The following is a 24,430-nucleotide window of genomic DNA, read 5'->3' as shown; positions in this document are numbered from 1 at the left end:
TCCTCTTCATCATGATATGACAGTGCTTTGAACACAAAGGGCTTGAACACCCAGTTGAAGAGGCAAATCTCCACTAAAATGGCTTCACTATAAAGAAGCCGCAGTTGGGTTCTTACAGGAAATTCATTTGCTAACACAGGATATTCACAGATTATACTCGCCATTTTTTCTCCTACAGTACCATTCCCCGGGAGAACAAAGGGCCAAGGGAGGGTCAGTATCTTATTTAAGAAGGGATTACGCTTCCAAGAGAAGGTCAAGTATAAAGATATTCAGGGTCACCTGCTCATATTATAAGGGACACTGGAGGACTCACTGGTCACCCTGATTTGCATCTACGCCCTATCTATCCAAAGGATCAGTATGTGCGGCCTTCAACTCGTCCCTCCCTGACCAGTCACTGGCCTATGAATAAAATAGTGTTCCATGATCCTCTTATCTGAGAAATATTCCCAGGCATGCTGCCAAATGAGTATTGGGTGGAATATTTATTATCAACACCCACAGGCTTCTATTAGTATTCCTGCCTTGTCCATAACAATTTCCTAGCCTTTTCTCCCATTAAAAAATGTCCAAGATCTCTCATCTCTTTCTGAAGGGATCAGTATGCCGACTAGATCCTGTAGCCTGATGTTTTCCTTTTGATTGTCCTATTTCCATCTGTAGGGTGTGTTTAGTGGCTCTGTTTATACAGAAAAAGCCTGTGGTGTGGGTAATAAATCCTCCCCCTCAAGAATGATTTGGCACCAAATTTAGATCCATGACCCCATACCTCGACCCCATCAGACAAACTTCTCACTCATTTGTTCATAGCAGCCAGGCTGACCATCACTCAACAGTGGAAGTCTCCAGAGATTCCACTGCTCGCAGTCTGCTGGACCACAGTTTGGAATTCATATGTCATGGAAATATTAACAGTCCTCCTACAGATAGAATAGTGACAATTTATTAATTCAACAGCGTACAATGCTGTATTGTAGAATGCAGTGGCATAGATTAGAGTGGTGCAGTGCAGAGTGCAGTGGCGCAGAGTAGAGTGGCACAGTGTAGAGTGGCGCAGTGTAGAGTGCAGCAGAGTAGAGTGGCACAGAGTTGAGTGATGCAGAGGGAGGTGGCGCAGAGTAGAGTCAAATGGCACAGAGTCCAGTGGCGCTGAGTGCAGAGGACTGTTCAGTTGCACAGACTACAGTGGCGTAGAGTGGTGCAGAGTAGAATAGCAAAAAGTGCTGCAGAGTAGAGTTTAGTGCAATAGAGGGCAGTGGCATTGAGTGCAGTGACGTAGAGTGTAGTGGCAGAGAGTGCACTAGCACAGAGTGTAGTGTTGCAGAGTAGAGTGTCAAAGTGGAGTAGAGTGGCATAGAGAGCAGTGGCATGCAGTACAGTGATGCAGAGTAGAGTGCAGTGGCATAGAATGAGTGAGATAGATTGCAGTTGTGTAGAGTACAATGGCATAGAATGCAGTGGTTAAGAATAGAGTGACATAGAGTGCAGTGAGAAAGAGTGGGGTGGCACAGAGTGGAATAGAGTAGATTGTTTCCAAGCAGAGTGAAGTGGCATACAGTAGAGTGGTGCAGTGTGGAGTGCAGTTGTGTAGAATGGCATAAAATGTAATGGTGTAGAGTAAAGTGGTGTAGAGTGCAATGGTGCAGAGCAGATCAGAGTGTTGTACAGTGGATTTGCATAGAGTGCAGGGACGTAGAGTTGAGTGTTAGAGAGTAAAGTACATTGGTGTAGAGTCACCTGTCAGAGTGCAGTGTTGCAAAACAGCATAGAGTAAGATGGTGTAGAGTGTGGTTGTGCAGGGTAGATTGGAGTGGTGTAGAGTGCAGGTTGTAGATTAAAGTGGTGCAAGATAGAGTAGAGAGGCGTAGCGTGATGTGGTGTAGAGTCCAGTGGCATAGAGTAGAGTGTTGCAGAGTGTGGTGTAGAGTAGAGTAGAGTGGTGTGAAGTGGTCCACAATTGGGTGGAGTGACAGAATTGAGTATTTATGGTGTGGTAGCACATTGCCAATACAGAAACACATTTTCAATTGAAATGACCATTACATTTGCACAGACAAAGTTTTACTAATAAAACTATAAAGTGTACAGATGAAAATGTGTGGAAATCGCATTACCTAGTTTAATGATTCATTTTTATCATATTAAAGTGTTTGTTTCCAACACTCTTCAGAAATAAAAAAAGAGCTTCATTTGTGCATTCATAATTCTGATATATTCTGAAATACTTACACAGTTAATTTACATGTTGTTGTGTGCTAGTAAACATTCTTACCTACCCCCAGTATCCAGGAAGATTGCCATATAAATCCTCCCACTTTGAAGTCTTGAAATCAGAGAAAGAAAAGTAAAAAAGTGCCCTTGGAAGACAACACCTGACATTTGACCTCAGTCTTTGAATGCACAGAAAATGTGATGAGATGATAACAAGATTTAAAGGCCTGTTAACAAAAAGCAAGTTTGTGGAAGGATACAGATAACATGGTTTAGGCAATGGGAGGGAAGAACTGAACCATGCGAGACTAAATAAAAAAAACAGCAAATGGAAAGCCAGGAAGTGTGAGTTAGAAACCACACACCAAAGATAATCAACGAGTGGAATGCATTCCTAGATCAACTTCCTTAAAGTCCCCAGGATGTATTTAGCTTTAGGCTGCAACCTAAAAAGGCTACTGTGAAAAGGCAGGACATCTTATGGTGTGCTGTTGTAAAGTGTGATTTTTTAATAGTTATTTGTTAATACAAAGCTGACACGTAAGTGTTAACCAAAAATATTTGTACGAATATAATGTTACTATTAAGTAAGGTGATGGGCAATAATTGCAAGTGTAGGATGTTGAGAATGCTGAACCATAGGCGTCGGATAAAAGGTGGGAATAGTGGTGATCTGGTAATGCTGTACAGTCAGTGGTAGGGCTGATCTGATGTGGAGTTTCTGGTGTAGAGGCAAGGTGGGGTGTTTCCACAATTCATGTAGTGAGTGACAATCCTGGCCAGATAGACAGTGCTTGATGTACACTTTGTGTGTAATAGAGTTGTATACCTAGTGTGTGTCAGAGGGGTGATGTACTATGACAATGGGATGGAAGGGCAATATGTTGTCAGTAAGCAACAGGGATGAAAGAGAGTGCATGTTTGTGTGCACTCTGAATGAGAGACGGGGGTTTGATTTGCTCTTTGATGACGACCTTACTGAGACAAACACCTGCTGATGAAAATGCCAGCAACAAAATTCCACTTTTCGGCAGGTTCCTGCTTTATAATTCTGATAAAGGGACTGATTTTCAAAGACGGGAATGCACATGTGACACAAAAGAAGCACCAGTATTTCCCAAACCTTCTTACTTTTATCCCTAGTAACAGCAACTTCCACATCTTCTAACCATTGACACTTTTTTGTATTTAAAGTTTGTAAAGCATTCTTGACAAAGTTCTTGGCAGAGGCTGGGCGACTCTCTCAAGGCAAAGCCTCATCTTCTTACTTTGTCCCTCAGTATTTTTGCTGATGGTAGAGGCAGTACTTGAACCCTAGATGAGGGAAGTTTACAGAAATCTTAAGTGCATCTGACGTTATTATTGTTATAGTCTGAAAAACACTATCCCTAGTAGAACAACAGGGAAACAAATCCAGAAGTTGTCAAAGGGTTGCAACTAGAATTAAGTACTACTTAGGAAAAATAATAAGATCGCATAGTAGACAGCAAAAGCGTGGTATCTGTGACCCAAAGCAGATGATAGTAGAGTGGTTTTCAAGTCATAAAAGCTAGGTTTTCAAGTCATAAAAGCTAGTATAAATGATGAACTGGGCAGAACTCTATCAAGAACTACCTTTCAGTTGGCATGTTGAAGAAAATCTGAAGTAACTTGGGGACTGGAGTTTACAGATTGGCTTAAAGGCAGACCAAACAGTGAAGTTAACCATTTAACCAGAGCTTCCAGACCTGACAATATATTATTCAAGCATGTAGATCGATAAAAGAACCCCTGCTAGAGAACTGCTCCAATTCAGACAATGTTTCAACAAGGGCCCTTTGTAAGGTTTTTAAAACAAGCTGTAAAAATACTTTTTTCACAACAGAAAAGCTGATCAGTGAGAGGAAAACACAAACCAACCTAATATTTAGTACCAATTTCCTCTCTCTTAATGGTGTACCAAAGTCGTATCACCACAAAGTAGAGGAGTAAGAGCCATGTCTGTATCTAACAGAATGGATTCTGGACAAACCTGGCATCGGAAAATGACTTAAAGATGCACTTAAGACTTGTTTTATTCTAACGATATATATCTGTACATGAGTCCAGAATGTTATTAGAATTAGAATAGTACTGACTCAAGCCAAAACAGTTTTTCCAGCTCACATCTGTCACTTCTTAAGAATAATAAAACTTAAACCAACTTCACTGAATGTAGCTTGTGTTGTGAAAATATATTTATAGAAATCCAAAAGTTACATCTATTAACTGAGCATGATACCTTTTACTATACATTTTATCAAACCGTTGACTAAAAATCACATTAGAAGTCTCAGCATTTGCTGTTAAACGGGCACCAGCACTGAAGCAATACCCCGTATAGGCCTGCACAGACTGACATTACGTATTTCTCAGACATAAATATCCAGTGGTGCCCAGGTGGGGAGACTTGAGGGGGAGGGTGATGCAGAGGAGATAGAAAAATGTTGTTATTGTTCGTGTCTCTTTGTAAAATGAAAAAAAAAAAACATCTTGAAAGATAAAAACGGCATCAGCCACATTACCACATCAATATGGCCACATTACTATTGATAGTAGTAATAGAGGGCTACAGGGGAAACGTGCAGATGTTCAGGAAAGGGCTTGTGAGAGGCACATATTAGAGTGGTTCATTGAGATTTCAGGCACAAATATAGACTCAGAGTATGTGCTCTATTGCCTGATTCAGCACATGCAATTCAAAAACTGTATCAAGGTCACGCCAAGCCTAAAACCCAGAGGTGGTTTCTGTTTTAGGGCTAAGGGCCTGCGCCCTTCTTAAATTCCTTGACATTCATATAAACAAATATTGAATAGTTTGATTTGTTTAAAGATATGATTGTACCCCTAAACAAATTGATGCATTGAAAGTCTGAGCTGTCTGTCCCAGGCTGCCTGCCCCGCCTCATTTTGAAGCACCAGCCAAAAGACAGGCAGTAAATCAACTTTCTACACTGTGACGCACAACACAGGACTGACTGCTCTATAGCCCTTCATTACTATTGGGGTCTACGGCAGTATCCACTATAGGCCAGTGACGCTTTTAGCGTCCTGATTTTGGGCATCACAGTCTTCATCCCTGCGTGAGGGCAGCCATCTGTCACTAGCAAGCATAGATCCCACCTTTTCCACATTCACGCAGTAAGAGTGGATACAAGCATGTGTGATTTAGTGCCTTGTCTTCGGTAAAGGTAAGTCTTATAATGCTAATCTTGTGTTATTTTTATTGTACTGAGACCCCTTGTCACACTAACCTCCCCCATGCGACACCCTAGTCCCTGGCTGCAGATTGCTGGCTCCTTTATAAGGGGAGATGCTGCATTTGTTCCTCGTAAAACTATTCCAAAAGACTAGCAGGGTTCTTGTTCCACTGTGAAATTGATCCAAATACCCAAGCACAAGGGGAGAAATACGTGCTTACAGTAAAGGCAGTTATCTGCTGTATGACTTTAAAACTGGCCCTATCTTCATGCCCTTAACATTAATGCCACAAACATGGATTGATATGATAACAATGAATATTAAAATGTGTGTAATGTGTGTCAGCCATTTAGTTCCTCTTATTTCACATGTTTTACTGAATGTTGAATTCCCCAAGAAAGTTAGCTTTTTCATCATGCTCTGTTTCTGTGCACTGTATTACTCTTGCATTGTGAATACTTTGACTTGTGCCAGGTGTTTTTTGATTTTTGATTGAGAGCGCTGGTGCTCAGGTTGAAGGCAAAGCAAAGTGCCAGAGAGTGAGTTGGCCTCTCTGCAGAGCGCACAGAGCAATGGTAATGTTTTCTCAGTTGTAAATGAAATTCAGTGTAAATATGTGCGAAGGGGTAGATGTCAAAATATTTAAAGGGCAAAAACAAAATGAAATAAAGTTCTTAAATATGAATGAGTGCAGTATATGTTTAGGGTGGTAAAATGAGGCAGATGTGAGGGAGTGCATTCGGCGGAGGGAAAAGAGGGTGCTGAAAGTGAGGATGTTGAAGATGTGCAGACGAATGAGATGTGAAGAGAAAAAGGGCATACATACATAGCGTAAAGCACACATAACTGAGGCGTAAGCTGCAACATGAGGAGGAGCGGTGAAGCGAGGCGAGGAAGGAGCGCAGAGAGAGACGAGCAGAAAGACGCGGTCCGAGGAGGCCCGAGGAGCGGCCTTAGAGCGGATCTGTAGAGGTCCGCGGTTTCAACAAGCTCTGTGGGTCTAAAGAAGCCTGAGGCCCGAAGAGCACCCCAAGGTGAGGTCTGAGGTGAGGTCCGGTGTAAGGACGGTGTAAGGATGCATGGAGAGGAATAGAGTGAGAGGATGCGGACCATTGAGACTCGAGGAGTGACTTGAGGAGTGACCTGAGTGACCAGAGGAGTGACCGAAGGAGCAAGGACCGGGGGGGCAGGGGAGAAAGTCAGAGAGTCGGGAGTGAGAGGCAAGCAGCAAGAAGTGAGCAGCCAGGTTCATGAGCCGTTTTACCAGGTTTTCCTAGTTTGCAGGCACTGCCCGTCCTTTAGTGGGGAGGGGCCTTTCCCCCCCACCTTTTGCCCCTCAAGAAGAGTCCCGGTCAGGATGAACAAAGGTCAGCCTGACAGACACTCCATGTTCAAGTCAGGCAGCCAGGAGCGAGATATGCGCGATTTATGCAGACTCCTGGCTGCCTGAGCTGAACTTTGCTGGGCCGAAGAGGTCACAGCTCCTGTGGCATGACCTCCTCGGCTCAGCAAAGGTGCCTTGAGGCCCTCCCCCGGGTGATGTGGGACCGACCTGGGCGCTTCAGGTTTAAGATCTGAAGCGCAGAGGGCGAGTGTCAATCAGTGACACCTCGTCACAGAGTGGGGTAGGATCAGCAGTCTCACTGACCCCATCCCACTCTGTGACGAAGTTGAGACTGCTGCCTGTCCCCCTTTGGCTGACCAAAGGCAGCAGTCCAAACCCTCCTGGGACCTCCGAGGCTGAAGGTAAGTGTGTGTGTGATCTTTTGAAAATGAATGTTTAATGAATGCATATATGTTTGAATGTTGATGAGTGTTGTTAATGGATGTGCGTGCGTGCGTGCGTGCGTGTGTGTGTGTGAAAACATGAGTGTGAGTGTGCTTCCCGCCCGCCCCCTCCCTCCTAAAACTGCCCACCGCCACTACTAGTTTGTTGCTGATTCTACCAGGTACTTACCAGGTCTCAAGACAGTTTTAAGCGACGATCGCAGTGAGATTGCCCGATTGCCCAGCCGCGATCCAGATGTGAGAGAGACAAAGACTCAGCTCTGTAGCCAGCCTGGGGGTCCAATATTTTAACCAGCTGGTCCGGACCAGGACTGCATAGACTGACAGGACTGCTCCCACTCTCGCTCCCAGTGATCTGAGCAATTCTGCCTGCTGCCTGAACCTCACCCGATCTGTATACTCATTATGCATCAGTCATAGAGGATATCTCTTGCATTACTGAGTTACTGCATTACGCTGTGCGGTCCCGTAAGAGTTGTTGAATTTTGAGGCATTTATGACATAAGCAATAGAGCTATAGAGGTGGACAAGAGCTGAGCGACAGGCCTGGAAAGGGCCTGAGGTGGAGGGCCTGGAAAGGGCCTGAGGTGGAGGAGGTTCAGTACTGCATAGCACCGTGCGGGGAGGACAGGTCACAAGCCCCAGGAGATCTCAGAGCAGCTGGAGCTTGTACTGAACCTACAAGGGGCAAAGTGAGGAGAAGCAAGGTGCTAATCGTTAAGTGCCTGAGTCTGTGGTTGCGGAAGCTGCTCTTATTTAAAGGGTGCAACTTGTGACCAGAGGGGGGCTTAAGAAGGATCAAAAGGGAGTGGCATTTTCATAATTTTACACTATATTACTTCCATTTTCCCTCTAAACCCCCTCCATTTACAGCCTCTGCATGCTCGTGCCCCTCGATTACTGATGCAAATTCTTCTCCCCAGCTTCAACGTGACAGTAAACAGCCTACAGCTGGAAACACAGTATCTAAGGATTAAGCCCTCCTATTTGGGAGAATGTGCTCAGGGAAAGAGAGGTTACCTCACCTATTACCAAAAAGAAGCAAAAGGAAACAAAAAATATCCAGGTGCGCAACCAGCGAAGTCAAAGCGGTCAAAACATACCAAGGAAGAACATCAGACTCTGATTTCTCCTAAATCTCGTATGTTTGGCAAAGCAGCAAAGATTACATATAAATTTGACTTCTTGCTAAATCCAGTGGAGGCAATATTCTCTATCTTCATGGACCAAAACGCTCCTCCCCAGCCTATATTCCTATAAATAGTTAAAAAGAATTAACATTTGAAAAAGGGGTGAAAGGGAAAACAAGCATTTTCATTGCAACGGGGCTCGCATTTGCTCGAGTTAGAGCTATTTGCATTGTAAATTCCTAACCGAACTTTTCTTGACACAAATTAATAAGAAGAAAAAAACACAGCGCGATCGCGCTATGTAAAATGCAGTGCGATCGCGCTGAAATTAAAAACTTAAAAATGGAGCGTAATCACGCTATGTAAACCCCAGCACGATCGCGCTGCATGGAATATAAACAGATAAAGTAGTCTGGAAACCCGGGCTGAAAACATCGAGCCTCGAATGGTTTCAGTACTTTACCGGTGCTGTGTAGGTGGGCTAAACACCGGAAAAGGCATGATGTATGCATGCCTTTAACAAATGAAAGCAAGCAGATTTTAAAGAGCAAGCCCAGGAACCAATGAAAGTGACTCACGTGACCTGGGTGTGGTTTGAAGCCCAAAGAGAGATTACATCATGGACGGAGCGCTTTGCGCTCGCCCATAAAAACGGGACCAGTGGAGCTATGAGACTCGCTAAGTGCCCGGGGTGAGTTTATCGTCTCCTCCACTCCAATGGCCCAAAGTGCAACTCATATTCAATCTTCTCCAAATAAAAGTGTAGTAAGTGGGGCTAGCTTGAACTCTTACATGGGGACCCAAGATGGTCTAGAAGTTGCGGAGGAGGGGCCAAAAACCACCCCTGGGTATTTCTAATAAGCCATCAATAGAAAACACTTGGTGCTCAATTAGAGATCTGCAGTTACTCACTTTAAGATTGCCTTCTCCATTACCATCTCCCACAAAGTCTAACGGTCCGATCGAGAATTGTACCCCGAAACCTCTAGGGGTGAACGTCACCATAAAGAAGGCTTCTCAAAATCCAAATACGATAACAAACCAAGTTGCTCAGGAGGGTGATGATCAGTGTAGCAACTCTTACCCGCTGATTACCCCTCAAGCTCTGGAAAGTATGGTCCCAGCCTAATAACAGTTAGCTGCCACACAAGTAATGGGTGTCAAGGTGTTTTCCATCTCTGCCCTGGCAAAAGTAACCCAAATGCCCCCAAAGAAGGTGGATCATTTGAATCAGCGAGTGCATCTCAAGCAGTGCAGCAGTGGACTGACCAATCCCATGCTTCCAGCACGTGAAGATCAAAAAGCCTTAGGAGGTACAGCTTCAACTGAAGCCGAACTGTTACATGTTTCAAGTCAAGATGCTCCAAGTCAGGGGAAGTGCAGTGACCCTACAAAATCAATGCAGAACTCCTTAGGGTCTGTTGATCAAAGCAAAGAATGGGACATTTTCTTCAAAACGTCACAATCGACTTTGGATGCTTTATCTTATCAGTCCACAAAAATGGACGTGCAGGTGGACCTTTTAAACATTATGGCTCAGTCTGCCTCTGAGATTGATAAAAAATTGGCGGGCCTAACAGCTCTGATAAAACGAGCTCAATCCTATGCAGAATCAATTGAACATGACTGCACTTGTAGTCCAATAGTTGGTAAGCTTGTAACTCTAACGGACGTAATAGCTTCATTAATGGACGATTTTAAAGCCAATCGTGCCTTAGGAAAGAGAACTGATGACGAGTTAGTGATGCATTCACAAAGTAAACTAAGAGATACTGTCCGGAGAAATGGGGGTGAACAGATGGCTAGGGAATATGGGGTAGAAGAAAGGGTAGGTTATATAGTATAAAAGAGGTTAATCAACGTTATGAAAACAAAGGCGTTATAGAGATTCCATCAGAAGAGATAGTACACACTGCTGTAGGAATATCCAACCACAACTCACTACCCCCCTCCATAGCCATTTCCTTGTCCCCTTGTATCCAAGCAGAAAAACCACTGAAACTGCCAGCCACCAAAAGATAAATAGAAAAGGAAAGAAAAGATAGGAAAAGGTTGAAGGGGGTCCCCGGGGCAACTCGTGAATTTTTGACTAACACAACAAACCCCTTGAACACCTTTAACAAGACAGGAAGTAGTCTAAAGAACAAAATAAGGGACAATGGCAGTCAACTGACTCCCAAATTTCCACTATTTAATAATCAAAAAGAGGGGAATGTCCCATTAGGCCCCTGGGAACCTAATTTAAGCTCTGGGGAGAAAGTGGAAATAACAAATAGAGTGAGCCCGGGTAACTGAAAAATAAAGTCACAAGCCGACCCAGATGTGTGTTGTGGAGATTGTAAAGAAGGGTCCGAAAGTGACATCCTAATAGAAGAGGGGCTAAGGAGGAGCTCCATAGCGATGCTAATTGACAACACCTTCGAAAATGTAGCCCAATGAGCAGAAGCCATCGCAACAAGTAGTTATGAAATAGTTAGAAGACAGACATTGTCCACAGGGCAGGGGTTACACGGAAGAGGTGGGTACCCAGGGTCTTTTGAAGATAATCCAAAGACAGTTAGCACTGATATTGGCTTAAATCAAATGCCACAGGTAGGAACTAACCGGGAAAGGACCCCACTTAATTTAAATAAATCCCAGCATGGTCAATCGTGAAAAGCCAGCCAAGATAATGACAGATTTCTGCCAGGGGGACTGCCTTGGAGGTGGAAACAAGATAATTTTTTCTCCACAGTATCAAACCAGGGGCCCACACAACCTACTAAATCGTGGTAATATCTTAAAACTCTTGAGAGCAACACCTTCGCTGGAGAACATCCAATCTGTAGATATACACTATATGAAATTTCTGACTGGGGCAGAGGTAGGAAGTAGTCCCACCCGAGAATCCACCATGGTGACTTGGGCTGCAACCCAGCTTGTTAACAGGTTCTTTGAAGAGAAAAGTGTTTTTTTCTAAAATGGGGAATTGAGATTAGAATCCCCCAGCAGACTGGTTATCCAGAACCTTTAGAAATCGAAAATAGGACATCACAAATCATACGAAAAAGCGGCATTTAAAAACCCTATTCAATTCTTAAAACTGCAATAGGCAATTCTACTCCAGCTATTTATCATCTGATAAGCTATTCTCTGAATAATGGACAGGAGTCTGGGCAACTTAGTTTAGGATGGCTTTCAGCCGTCCTTCATAAAAGTAGAAGACCCTGACAGACTTATCACTCATCACTAAGATTGACTAAATCCCTAAAAATATGCTCCTGGAATATAAACGGGCTCAGTACTAATAATCAATTAAAAGACCTATTAAAAGATTTTCAGATTGTGCTATTACAGGAGACCTAGGCGACTAAACCATTTTCTACTGATGGCTACATGGGATTTTTTCCACAGCATATAAGGTGAAAAAGTTCGGTCGACTGCAGGGTGACTTGGTGACCTCCATTGCAGCAGGGCTAAAAGCACTGTGTATGCAACAACAAGAGGAAAGTACAGACCTTTTAATAATAAAACTGTTTAACTGGCATAAAAAGGTAAGGAGACCCCTCCTGATAATTAATGTTTATATTCACCCTGATCACGATTCCAAGAAACTTATGACCGCAAAACTAGTAGAAGAAATTCTAACAGGTTTGCAAGAATCAAGATGCGCAGGAGCTCTTCATAACGGGGGATTTCGATATGAAATTATTGCAACCCTTTGAAAGAGAGGAACAGATCGTGCACCAGGACTTTATGTGATTAGTCCCTCAACAATTCCTAGGAAGCAATGGTAAAGGCTCAATTGAGGGCAAGGGGGTATCATTTGTTAAGAAGTTGGAGGCACTAGGCCTCAGAATCCTGAATGAAGGTACCAACAGGATATTCCCACTGCACCAACCTGCTATGCCTTCAGGAACGAATCACAAAATGGATTATATGGTGGTCACCCTGTCACTCTTAACTCTAGTAGCCACTTATCATTTAATTAAGACAGATTTAAGTGATCACGGTCTGCAAAGCAGGGAAATGAACTATAGTTATCCAATGCATAAACCTGCCATTACTCATACCAGAAATATTACCACGACCAAATATAAGAAGCTTTGACGGCATGGTGATACGATTAAAGTCACCAGTACCAATTCAGAGTTGCTGTTAACCCAACTAATTTGTGAATCAGTTACTGTCCCAACTGATAGTCCTATCTTTCAATGGTCTGCTTTCTTGGAACAATTTGCAATTGTCTTTCTCTCTGAAAAACATTACAAGTTCATCAGTATAACGCATTGGAAAAAGCAAGAAATAGAGATAAAATAAAAATAACAGCTATTATTGCCTTACTGAGGAAAAAGAGGAATAGGTTACTAAGACTTGCTAAGAAGAATCCAACTGATCCTTATATTAAAAAAGATCTACAAGATACAAATAGCTTATATAGGAAACAGATGTGGGATGAAAAAACAAGGAAATGGCAGGACGTTTGGACAAATGCCTTATTTATAAGGGGAAAAAAATAACTGAGGCATTTTGAAAAATGGTACTCGACTTAAACAAACCTCCCTCATTCCCGACTAGCTCAGATATTTCTGAATCGTCTTGGTACGATTTTCTAATTCAATATTTTAACCAAGCAAATGACAGCAAAGAAGCTGTGTCGAGCCATGGGGGGTTTATAGGGGTTCACGATCAGGGCACCGTAGACACTTTAACCCGCCCCAAGCTCAATGATGGAAAAGATCAATTGTTTACTGCTGCCCAGATCACTAGACTTATCAATAAGAGTAGGAAGGATTGTTCTCTGGACCCACATAGGATCCCCAACGCCTTATATAAAACAAACCCAGGTTTTTGGGCAGAGAAGTTGGCCGCGGTTTTTAATAATGCACTGGAACTAGAAGCTATTCCAATTTCTTGGAAAGGCACCATCATTCACCCAATTTTTAAAGGTGGACTACGAGCCAACCCCGAGAACTACCGGTTAATCACCCTAACTGACTCAGAATCTAAATACTACACTGGTTCCCTTCTGGAGGAACTCAAGAACTGGGCACACAAAAACAACATCATTCCGGTCAATCAAACAAGCTTCATCAAAGGACCAGGTACAGCGGTAAATATTTTATCTCTTACCACAATTATAGATCAATGTAGTCAAAATAAACGCCCTTTGTTCGTATGTTTTGTGGATTTTAAATCCGCATTTGACTTGGTCCAGTGTAGCCAGATATGGGCAAAATTAACCCAATAGGGTATTCCACAACAGTTATTAAGAGGTATTTAGATGTTATACACTGACACTTGTATAAGGGTTAAAGTAGGGGATGGCTCTACTTTATCAAGAAAAATTAAGACCGAACGCGTTCTCAAACAGGGTTGTGTGCTCGCGCCCTATCTTCTTAATCTATTTATATCCCATTTATCCACTATGTTAAATGGAGTTAATGCGCACCCACCAAAGATTGGGGAGCTCTCTATTTCAAGCTTGCTATATACGGATGTTGTAATCCTTCTAAGTCACACCAAAGTAGGATTACAGCGATTGATAGTGAAACTAGCAGAGTTCGCCGAACAAAGTGTAATGGTTATAAACAAAAAGAAAATAAAGACTATGGAAATAAGTTTAAAAAAATACATAAAACGCATAAGTGGTATCTTCATGGTCAGGAACTTGAACAAGTCAAACACTACAGATACCTGAGGGTAATATTTGAAGAGAGGGGGTCTTTGACTCCCCAGGAAACTGAGAATGCAAAAAGGGAATGTGCTGTTGCCTGCATTTTGCACTCTGCAAAGATCCTGAGATGGTCCTAGCTATCACCCTTTTCCTCAAAGTATATCCACTAAACTAGGTCCCAGTATCACCTACGGTAGTGAAGCTTTGAGAGGTAGAGATGCAGTTAGCCTTAATGGGATAATTGGTAAGGTTTTTAAAGCTCCTTTTCATCTTCCAGTGATTACATCTCAGGCCCAAATCAGGTTGGAATTTTGGTATATGAACCAATTAATTGCAAGACACGGCGCCTATATTAAAATTTGGAAACAGGTTCAACCAGCAAGGGAGAGTGGGTTAAGTCAAGCACTCTGGCAGGAGTGGAGATCAAACTCTAACTCTCCATCCTGGGTATATTTAGACCAAGCCTTAGATGATTTGGGGCGGAGACTCTATGGGATGAGAACTTAACTCTCAATACTTTTTAAAAAGTTATTTACCGTATTATGAAGAAAACTTATTTCGCTATGGAGAAGGGTCTTTTGGCTGACAGATCGGCTGGAGGTACTGGTATTCCTCACTGGGAATGATCTAGTTCCAATTTCCCCTGTATCTTATGCGGGAGTGGAATTGGGAACCTTGTACGTTGGATCTGTACATGCGATGTTCTAAAGCAAGATTTCAGAAGATATCTTATTGAGGCCTTTAACCAGAGGAATAAATACACATGTAGGCAAGCAGTAATTGCTAGTTTTACATCATCCGATATTATTTTAAATGCAAGACTAACAACATTTTTAATCCACGTCGCTAAAAAAATGGATGGATAATGTAAAATAAAATAATGTGAGGGTACGGTTGAGGTTGTGGTCTTTTAGCAGGTTAAATTATATTGTATAAATTCACACAAACAAAATACAATAAGGTGGTGGCGGCTAGGAAGCTGCCTCTTACAGTATTCGGTTCCAATTCATAGTTATTGGTCTTGTGTACTCATTAAGAACAAATATTAGAAGTTAAGATTCATTTGAGCAGGCTCAGCTTGGGAAACGTCCTATTATATCCTGAAACAATTTTGAATTTAAAAAAAAGTTTAAGTGTTTTTAAGGATTTTATTTAGAATCTGGTATTGTACAAAAAAAAAAATTGTATGTGATCTCATGGTACTTATGAAATGTGTATTGAGAATTTTATCTTACTACAAATTGTGTAAAGGTTTTTATTAACCATTATGCACTTTAATTAATAAAAATCAAATAAATCAACTGAAGCCAGACCCCTTCTATAGTCTCAATAATATTTCATTCACAGTCTCACAATTGAAAAATGTCCAATGTTAATTTTTTATAACTAATCATTGTTGTTACTCATTTATCTTAAACAGCTTACAGTCATTGACAAAGCCAATAGTACTGACCGGTTTTAGGTGTATGTCAGTTATTGTGTTATATTTCTGGATGCAATAACATCTCAGAGAGAAACCACAATACAGGCTAGGTGACACATTATGGGAATCACAGAAATGTGGTTTACATGCTCCCTTTTAGAGACCCACCACTTTTTTCATCCCACTTAAAGATCTGTCTGCATATATTTCTGTTTGATTGATTGCAGCCAGCAGCTGTTGGTGCCATCTGATGCCTGGTCACAGCATTTTCTTCCTAGGTTGATGCTGCAAGCAGTGCAAGACACTGGGCAAGAAGCACACACTTTAAAGGGCCTGAAGTTGTTGCACTGTATAATCTGCACATTAAAGGAACTGTTGAATGTATTAATGCAGTAAGATATAGGGTGGTGTTTAATGTGTTTACTATTTCAAGACTACATCCCCATTGCTTTATAAACCTTGCTTTCTCAGTAAATTTGTCGCTACATAAAAGTCATACCCAACTTTTACGCCCCACCACTTTAAAATGTCAGTACCTACCAATGCTAAGACCACTCGTTTAGTTTTAAGGCCTATCAAAGATGAGTTATTCACTTTTTAGGTTTCTAGCGAACAAGAAAGTATACTGTGCTGTTGTAGGAGGCTGGCCTGGCTTATAGTGGGTACCTGATGGTACTTACACCTTGTGCCAGGTCCAGTTTATCCCTTATTAGTAGATTAGTAGTGTTCTAGCAGCTTAGGCTGAAAGAGGTAGCTATAGCAGAGCAGCTTAGGCTGAACTAGGAGACATGCAAAGCTCCTACTATACCACTTATATCATATAGCACTATATCATAAGAAACACAATACTCAGAGTTACTAAAAATAAAGGTACTTTATTTTAATGACAATATGCCAAATGTATTGCAAAGGATATACTCTTTTAGGAGGTAAGTAATAAACACACAAACCAAAATCAGGTAAGTAAAACACTTAGAAAAGTAGTGCAAACACTGCAGAACACAATACAATGCAATAGAAGACAATAGGCCTAGGGGCAACACAAACCATATACTCTAAAAGTGGAATGTGAACCACGACTGGACCCCAGGCCTAGTGTAGTGTGTAGAGGGTCGGTGGAGTGTAAGAAAACACTAAGGGTGTCCAAGATACCCCACCCCAAGACCCTGAAAAGTAGGAATAAAGTTGCCCTACTACCCCAGAAAGACAGTAAAGTCGAGATAGGGGATTCTGCAAAGGCAACAACTGACTGCAAAGCACTGAAGACGGATTCCTGGACCTGAGGACCTGCAAAGGAAGGGGACCAAGTCCAAGAGTCACATAAGTGTCCAGGGGGGGCGGGAGCCCACTAAACCCTGGACAAAGCTGCAAAAAAGGGTTGCCTCCGGGTGGAAGAAGCTGAAGATTCTGCAACAACGGAAGGTGCCAGGAATTTCTCCTTAGCTCAGAAAATGTCCCACGGCGTGCTGGAGGATGAAGAGTTGTTTCCACACAGAAAGATCGCAAACAAGCCTTGCTAGCTGCAAGAGTCGCAGCTGAATATTATGGGTGCTGCCAGGGCCCAGGAAGGATCAGGGGGTCGCCCCTTGGAGGAGTAGAGAGAGGGGGCGCTCAGCAACAGAGAGAGCCCACGCAGAATCAGGCAGCACCCGCAGAAGCACTTGAACAGGCGTTTAAGAAATCTGAGCATGGCGGTCGTCTAAGCACAGCAAAAGAGGGTCCCACGAAGTCGGAGGTCAACTCAGCGAGTTGGGCAATGCATGACGGAGTGCTGGGGACCTGGGCTGTGCTGTGCACGAACAAAGTCTTGCAAAAGTGCACAGAAGCCCTAGCAACTGCAGTTCACGCAGTAGACAGGATTACTGTCTGGCGTGGGGAGGCAAGGACTTACCTCCACCAAATTTGGACAGAAGGACCACTGGACTGTCGGGGTCACTTGGATTCAGCTCCTGTGTTCCAGGGACCATGCTCGTCAAGATGAGAGGGGACCCAGAGGATCGGTGATGCAGACGTTTGGTGCCTGTGGTAGCAGGGGGAAGATTCAGTCGACCCACGGGAGATTTCTTCTTGGTTCCCAGTGCAGGGTGAAGGCAGACAGCCCTCAGAGCATGCACCACCAGGAAACAGTCGAGAAAGCCAGCAGGATTAGGCACTACAATGAGGCTTTTAGTTTTCTTGCTACTTTGGTGCGGTTTTGCAGGCGTCCTGGAGCAGTCAGCGGTCGATCCTTGGCAGAAGTCGAAGAGAGAAGTGCAGAGGAACTGTGGTGAGCTCTTGCATTTGTTATCTGAAGAGGAACCCACAGGAGAGACCCTAAATAGCCCTCAGAGGAGGATTGGATACCTAACCAGGTAGGAGCCTATCAGGAGGGGTCTCTGACGTCACCTGCTGGCACTGGCCACTCAGAGGTCTCCATTGTGCCCTCAAACCTCTGCATTCTAGATGGCACTGGAGGAGCTCTGGGCACCACCCCTCAGGTGGTGATGGACAGGGGAGTGGTCACTCCCCTTTCCTTTGTCCAGTTTCACGCCAGAGCAGGGGCTGGGGGCTCCCTGAACCGGTGTACACTGGTTTATGCAAGGAGGGTACCATCTGTGTCCTTCAAAGCATTCCCAGAGGCCAGGAGAGGCTACTCCTCTCAGGCCCTTAACACCTATTTTCAAAGGGAGAGGGTGTAACACCCTCTCTCAGAGGAAATCCTTTGTTCTGTCTTCCTGGGACTGGGCTGCCCAGGCCCCAGGGGGGCAGAAACCTGTCTGAGGGTTGGCAGCAACAATAGCTGCAGAGAAAACCCCAGAGAGCTAGTTTGGCAGTACCCGGGGTCCATGCTGGAGCCCCTGGGATGCATGGGATTGGCACCCCAATACCAGATTTGGCTTGGGGGGACAATTCCATGATCTTAGACATGTTACATGGCCATGTTCGGAGTTACCATTGTGAACCTACACATAGGTATAGATCTATATGTAGTTAACACGTGTAATAGTGTCCCCGCACTCACAAAGTCCGGGGAGATTGCCCTGAACAATGTGGGGGCACCTTGGCTAGTGCCAGGGTGCCCTTACACTAAGTAACTGCACACCTAACCTTCACCAAGTGAGGGTTAGACATACAGGTGACTTATAAGTTACTTAGGTGCAGTGTAAAATGGCTGTGAAATAACGTGGGCGTCATTTCACTCAGGCTGTAGTGGCAGTCCTGTGTAAGAATTGTCTGAGCTCTCTATGGGTGGCAAAAGAAATGCTGCAGCCCATAGGGATCTCCTGGAACCCCAATATCCTGGGTACCTAGGTACCGTATACTAGGGGATTATAAGGGTGTTCCAGTTTGCCAATCAGAATTGATGTATATGGTCACTAGCCTGCAGTGACAATTTAAAAAGCAGAGAGAGCATAAACACTGAGATTCTGGTTAGCAGAGTCTCAGTGATACAGGTAAACCCACATACAGGGCCCAACTTATGAGCACTGGGTTCCTGGCTAGCAGGATCCCAGTGACACAGGCAAAAACAAACATACACACACGTAAAAATGGGGTTAACATGCCAGGCAAGATGGTACTTTCCTACAGCTGTGTTCTACTTTTATCAAAAGGTATAGTATATATAAATCGCTGGGAACTTTCAGCAAATGCTTCGTACGGGACAAATACATGGACAGCAAAGTTAGAAATGTGCTTTACCTTTAACCTCTAATACACTAACAGTTAATCACTGTTATATTAACAGGGATTGAATACATCTAAGGATTGTGAAGGTGTCATGGGTAGGGGCTTACAAGCACATACACAACACTTCCTCCCTACATAAAGGATGATACCCTCTGAATAACTAAATCTTTGGTCACAAAGTGTGACAATATCATAACTTTGCCCAAACGTCATTACTTGTCGCCCCGAGCGTTCGTCTCGAGGCGCGGACACAGTTCCTGGCGTCCAAGCGTGCCGCACCCCTCCTGTTCCTTATTTCCTCACACAAGGCCCAAAAGTGGGCATGGGGCCTTGGCGTGTCTTGGGCACGGTGCGCCTTCGATAGTAGACGTGAGCACCTTCCTCCCAACCCCTCACTTAAACTGGTGCAGCCTGTTCCATTCTTCTTTTCTTCTTTTTTCTTTTCTTTCTCCTTTTCCTCTTGTTCTTATTTGCAGAATTAGCAGCCATGTTCTTCTTTCTCCCAGCATACCTTTCTTTTTCTCTGCATGCCTTAGGACATTTTTTTTTAAATGCCGCCTTCTCTCTATAGTCTCCTATGATTTTTTCCCAATCCAATATGGTGTCTTTCTTCTTCCTGTTAGTCATTTCCTGTTTTAGGGTATATAAGGTGTGTGATTCTTGTTCTCCTTGCGCTTGAACACTTCCTTTGGTGGTGATCTTTGCTTCTGTTATTTTTTCTCCAGTTTTTTCCTTGCTTGTTCCAGCTTCTTCCGGTATTGTGTTTCTTGTTAGAAGACTTACCTTTTTTTGCTTCTTTTTTTGTTCCAGGGAGTTCCTGCTATAGAGGTTTTTCCCTTTGGGGTTTTTTCCTCTGGGACTCCCTCTGGAAGGCACGGACTACCTTTTGGCATTCCTGCGTCAGCAGCAGCAGTGTGGCTACCAGAAGGGCCGCCCTTACCTTGGTCAAGGCAGAACCTACAAGAATCAAGACCACTCTGCAGTTCCAGTAGGCCAAAGACATAAACGACGAGTAGCCTGTGACAATTACTACTATTATAATAACTATGTGAACTTCTTTTGAAACTTTAAATACGCATTTCACTACTTGTATGCTCTTTTGCTTCTGTGTACTCATTGTGCAGGAAAGGCTGACACCGGAAGTGTTTGATGGAAATTACCTGTTAGAGCATTAACTAAGGTAGCACGTTCCAGAAACTCAAGAATGGCTGCTTTACACAGGCAACATGTAACATTCGAGGGCGTATAAGAGGTGATGTAAATCATCTCAGGCAGCAACATAAGTCTATTTGGCATGTCATTTGCAAAAGCCAAAGTGAAGAATTCTGCAAAGCTTTATCAGATACAATGCTCAGCGTCCAAGCAGCTATGAACTGCACAAACTTCAGTCTCCAGCTTTATATGCACAGGAAGATATGCTTACTAGACATTTCCATAGTCAGTCAATGGATGCAGACATGTTGACGACTGCAACACCTATTTATAAAAGTGCTAGAGCACTTCTATTACAGCAATTCTGTAAATTATTAGTGGTCAAACAAAAGATATGGATTGATACTGTGTTTTTCCATTTCTGGTGTGAGGAGATAGAAACTAAAGACCAGCCTTGTTGACTTGAAACAAGATTTCCCAAAGTTCCAAAATTGGCTTTTCCTCCCCTCAGAACAGATCTAGAACTTCACTCGGAATCTGATACTCAGAAAAAAACTGCCGAAAATTGCCTCACTATGTCAACTATATCATTTTATTTTAGATCGAAGTATTAAATGCTATGAAATAAATATTTTACCCATTTGTTATATTTCAATGGTCCAGTGAATCCCATTGCTTCTATTATCTTAGTAAAAGCTCCAACTTCCTCTTCTGATGGTTGTAGATTGCTCTTTACAGTACACACCTAGAGAGGAGAACACAAACACAAACATTTATACTACAGCCTGAAAATGGAAATACGTCTTCATTTTTAAGCTGACAGCATAGACAGAGCACAAAACTGCGTGCACAAGTCTGTAGGTCTGCGAAAAAAGTAAACGCGTTCCACAACACTCACTCGTTATTCTTGATACCTTGAGTCCTGACCTTCGTTTAAATCAATAGTATTCTGCATGGTAGATAAATAACGTACTCAATGTGAGCTGCGTGTCACAAGGGGCAGAACGGGAAAAGCAGTGCCACATTTACATAGCCAATAGCACGACAAACAAGGAGCAAGGTGCCAGTGAAACGAGAGAAGGCAGATGCACTTACATCATGCAGGGGGTCTGAGGGAAGACTTGCAAAGGAAACGACGTCTGAATCCTTTCCAAACCGGTGTCATTTTTATTAGCTGTTCGATATCATTCACCAGCGTTATTTACAAATCTATCACATTTATGTTAACTTTATGCATGATAAACTCTACTTATCCGGTGAGTTTTTACTAACTGAAAATATGGACGACAAGACTTTTGTAAAATTGTTGTATATATATAAGAAGCATCAAAAATAATTTCATATTTTCGCTTCTGAAAAACATAAACGAATTAGGAGTGGGGAGGGGAGGGCTTTAAAAGGCAAGGAGACCAAACGAAAGGCGGGCTTCATGAATACAGAATATGAGAAAGAGACAGTGAAAATACGAGCAAAACGAGGGGTAAAGATATAAGCAGAGGCGTAAAAGAGAGTGGCGATAAAGATAGAAAAGCTACGTAAATGGGAGACAGAGAAGGTGACAACAGTATAAAAACCAGTGTGAAAGAAACAAGCCAGTAAATAATCGGTTTCATTAGTATTTGTAAACACTAACACAATTATTTCATTACAACGGAAAAAAAGAGGTCACCTTTGAAGTGCTGTGTAGTGTACGCAATGGCTGCATTAGTAAGAGACGATTTTGTAAAAACCCACGGCATAATTTCTTCTGTTGAGAGATGCACGTCTGGCGAACCTGGAAAGGGACAACAAAACAACTTTATAGTCAATAAGTATCATGTACACATGTGGTAATTATTTTCGGTTACAACAATGGAAAACAGACCAATCACTGTACATTGCTGAACTCCAGTTGCTCCTGGAGACATATGACTGCGGCGAGAAGAAAGCCCCGCAGAGCTAACATGGTTGCAAAAAATACACGAGAACTGGTACAAAAATGCTTGATGTGCATCTCAAGACTAACTGGCTTGAAAAATATATAAACAAAGAAAATTGCAGAAATACAAGCTGCCATATGGAACACACCAAGTAAACGATGTTATACACCCAGCTAAAAGAACAAGCATAGGGGGTGAGGGACAGAATGGGACTTCTGGTACACTCTTTTGCAATACATATTTCGTTTCAAATTGTTTCACCGACCAAAACGTGGATACTCTATTGAACACTGCATTTTAAAAGAAAGGAATTATGGGCCAGATAAAGCAAAATCCGTTTTTGCGACTTGCAAATTGCGAGTCTGAGCGTCTCGCAAGTTGCAAAAATGGATGCAGAATGGTGTCTCAGACACCTTCTGCGACTCGCTACGGGGTCGCAAAGACCCACCTCATTAATATTAATGAGGTGGGTCGCATTTTGCGACCCCATAGCGAGTCCCTGAACTCACAGGGATGGTGGCCTTCTGTAGTCAGCAGACCTCCATGTCTGTGACTGCTTTTTAAATAAAGCAGTTTTTTTTTTCATTTTGCAGCCCGTTTTCGAAAAAAAAAATACGAAACCACTTGGTTTCATTTTTTTCAGAGTAGGCAGTGGTCCATAGGACCACTGCCTGCTCAGAAAAAATATTTATGTCGACATTCACAAAGGGGAAGGGGTCCCATGGGGACCCCTTCCCTTTTGCGAATGTGGTACCACCAGTGTGACACCGGTGGTAACTGCGAGCTGGTTTGTGACCGCATTCGCGGTCACAAAGCAACTCTGAATTGCGATGCGCGTCGCAAATAGGAAGGGAACACCCCTTCCTATTTGCGAGTCGCATTCCCAAATTGCGAGTCGGTACAGACTCGCAATTTGGGAATGAGCATTGCGTGAGGCCGTTTGCATGGTGAAAACTGCATTTTTCGCAGTTTGCGCCATGCAAACGGCTTGCTACATCTGGCCCTATTTTCTTAATTTATATATTCAGTTGTAACAGCAAAGCCAAATTGTTTTCACACTGTCAGTATAAGCACATAAGAAAACTAAAAAACAAAACGGATTACAAAAAAACATTTCGGACAGATCTGTGACATGATTTCACTGCCAATAATACCGTTTTCTAAAACGTGTCTTAGTTTGCTTCCGAGTAATTCAGATGATGGTTAAGGAGAATACTCTATGTCTGTGCTGGACGAGATGTCTGCCCCACTTCATTGCCTTTTCTTCTCCTCATCTATTGCAGACAGGAGGTCTCAGGGATGTGGGGCAGATTGATGAGGTGGGGACTTTATGTTTTTTAGTTTCTGTTCCTAGGTAACATGATTTATTGTTTTGTTTTTTTTAACTGATAAAAAGGAATGGCCTCTCAAATAATCTTCTTCTTTCATATTTCTCCCACCCTCGCTGGGACCTTTTCTAGGATTGTAGTAGGGGATACTTACTTCCAAGGACAGCATTAGTTACTGGTTCTGAAAAACTGGGTTGTTGGTTGAGGAGGGGTGTGAGCCCTTCTCAATAAACAGCCACAATGCCTGTCAAGGTGAGCCATAACAATCACTGAATTCAACTGCCCTTAAACCTCCAGTAGCTTGGCACAAAAGCAGTCAGGCTTAACTTAGAGCCAGAAAAGTATTTATGCACCACACACACAGCAAAGTCAAAACACAACACAAGAAAAATCCCACACCAATTTCAAACAACACATTTTAATGCATTATTTGACACCAAAATGACAAAAATCCAAACAGAAGAATTAGAGATGTGCAATTTTAAAGATTTTAGTTAAGTCTAGCGCCTAAAAGCAAAGCGCCACTCAAGGGTATCTGGCTGTGCAAGATCAAGTGAAAGTCATAAGTTCAGGCCAGTCGTGATTGGAGTGTGGGCTGGATAAAGGGACAAGGCAAGTCCAGCTGAAAGAGCTAAAGCTCAATGTCAGGCGTAAAGAGTTCAGTGAGCGGTGGAGAAAGTCTCAAGGAGCAAGGTGAGTGTTGCAGATGGCTGTCGATGTAGTGTGAACTGTAGGCCAGGCTTCATGGATGGTCATCGCTGTAGTGTGAAGATCCTGTCAGGCATCGCAGACAGTCATTGCTAGAGCTTGGCGATGGCAGTCACAATGGGCTGTCGGTTGTGTAGCATGGAAGTGCAGATCTTGCGTTGCTGGGCTCTTCCTTCACAGACAGCAGAGTAGGCTTCAGGCAGTAGAGCTGTCCTGTACAATCC

The 24,430-nt window shown here is 43.0% G+C and overlaps 1 protein-coding gene across 1 annotated transcript in view; it reads right to left on the bottom strand.

The window, feature by feature from the left end:
* UQCC1 (ubiquinol-cytochrome c reductase complex assembly factor 1) overlaps positions 1–24,430 on the bottom strand; it is a 704,652-nt gene that overhangs the window by 549,318 nt on the left and 130,904 nt on the right. The window contains exons 3-4 of the mRNA XM_069243832.1: positions 21,921–22,025; positions 20,889–20,996 (exon numbers count right to left, since the gene is read on the bottom strand). Of these exons, the coding sequence (XP_069099933.1) occupies positions 20,889–20,996; positions 21,921–22,025 (213 nt within the window). The remainder of the gene's footprint in view (positions 1–20,888; positions 20,997–21,920; positions 22,026–24,430) is intronic.

The sequence above is a fragment of the Pleurodeles waltl genome, chromosome 7 (genome assembly GCF_031143425.1).
Source record: "Pleurodeles waltl isolate 20211129_DDA chromosome 7, aPleWal1.hap1.20221129, whole genome shotgun sequence".
Classification (NCBI taxonomy): Eukaryota; Metazoa; Chordata; class Amphibia; order Caudata; family Salamandridae; genus Pleurodeles; species Pleurodeles waltl.
Note: the sequence above shows the minus strand (reverse complement) of the source record. Positions and strands in the feature narration are given on the sequence as shown.